This window comes from Lathyrus oleraceus, chromosome 5, assembly GCF_024323335.1.
Source record: "Lathyrus oleraceus cultivar Zhongwan6 chromosome 5, CAAS_Psat_ZW6_1.0, whole genome shotgun sequence".
Taxonomy (NCBI): Eukaryota; Viridiplantae; Streptophyta; class Magnoliopsida; order Fabales; family Fabaceae; genus Lathyrus; species Lathyrus oleraceus.
The window spans coordinates 415272430-415274087 of record NC_066583.1 but is presented as its reverse complement, the minus strand read 5'-3'; the positions used below and the strand labels follow the sequence as shown (position 1 = coordinate 415274087).

Below are 1658 nucleotides of genomic sequence, written 5' to 3'. Positions count from 1 at the left end.
GATTGTTGGCATTGTCAGTGATGACCTTGCAAGGAATTCCATAGTGGCATATTATCTCTTCCTTAATAAACCGAGTAACCACCTGTCAAGTGACATTGGCAAATGAAGCAGCTTCGACCCACTTCGTAAAGTAATCAATAACAACTAGGATGAATCGATGACCGTTGGAAGCTTTTGGCTCTATCATCCCAATCATATCAATACGCCACATAGAGAAGGGCCATGGAGACGTCAGAACGTTCAACTGAGTTGGTGGCACAAAGATCTTTCCACCATATATTTGACACTTGTGGCATCTTTTAACAAAGTTATAACATAGCAATACCATTTGCATGAACACCATTGCAGCCTTTATGTATGGACTTTATGATCGTGCTAGCTTCGTGTCTATCCATGCATCCGAGTAACACGAAAACATAATTCCTCTTCTATAACACATCGCCGTTTAAGAAAAACATGGAGGAAAGTCTTCTCAAAGATTTCTTGTCAGTAATAGATATAACCTCGTGATATTGTTGTTTCTCTAGAAATGTCTTAATGTCATAGAACCATGGCTTATCATCAGGATCTGCCTCTATTGCTAGACAATGTGTTGGTTCATCCAGGTGGTCAATATGGATAGTTGGTGCTTCATTCTTCCACTTGACTTTAAACATGGATGCCAACGTGGCTAGAGCGTCTTCTAACTGATTCTCTTCCCTAGGAATATGATGAAAAGAGATTTCCTGAAAGTAGGGCATTGACTTTCTGATATGCTCTTTATAAGGAATCAACTTGCTATCCCGAGTCTCTCGATCACCTTTTACCTGACTGATTACCAGAGCTGAATCTCCATATACCTGAAGAATTTTAATCCTTAAGTCGATGGATGCCTCAATGCCATAGATACATACCTCATATTCTTCCATATTAATGGTGCAGTCAAAGCATAATCTAGCGGCAAATGGAAGGTGGAAGCTAGTTGGAGAAGTAATGACTGCGCCTATTCCATAGCCATGAGCATTGGAAGCACCGTCGAACACGAGCGTCCATCGCGATCCTGGTTCGGGGCCTAGAATAGTGAGATATTTGATAAACATGATGTCTTCATCTTGAAAGTTAAACCTCAATGGTTGATAACCCTCCACAGGTAAATGAGCAAGATAGTCATACAAAATACTCTCCTTTATTGCTTTCTTAGTCACATACTGGATATCATATTCAGTTAACAACATTTGTGATTGAGAAATTCTACCAGTGAAAGCATGCTTCTCAAATATATACTTTATCGAATCCATTTTAGATATAAATAAAGTAGTATGGAAAACCATGTATTATCTCAAGCGTCGGGCAACCCAAGCTAAAGCACAACAAGTCTTCTCCAAAAGTGAGTATCTGGTCTCACATTCAGCGAATTTCTCACTGAGATAATATATTACATGTTCTTTCTTGCCCTTGTAATCATGTTGACAAAAAATGCAACCCATAGATTCATCGAGTACTCTGAGGTACATAATAAGAGGCCTACCAGGAATAGGCGGTATGAGGATTGGTGGTTCTTGCAAATACTTTTTTATTTTATCGAATTCCACTTGACAATCAATATTCCACACAATCAATTGATTCTTTCTCAACAATTTGAAGATTTGTTCGCAGGTATCTGCTAGGTGTGATATGAA

The 1658-nt window shown here is 38.9% G+C and overlaps 1 protein-coding gene across 1 annotated transcript; it reads right to left on the bottom strand.

Annotated features, from left to right (window-relative positions):
- Positions 1–428: 428 nt before the first annotated feature.
- LOC127081097 (uncharacterized) lies at positions 429–1277 on the bottom strand. The gene has a single exon (XM_051021383.1). The coding sequence runs from the start codon at positions 1275–1277 to the stop codon at positions 429–431; it is 849 nt and encodes a 282-aa protein (XP_050877340.1).
- Positions 1278–1658: the final 381 nt, after the last annotated feature.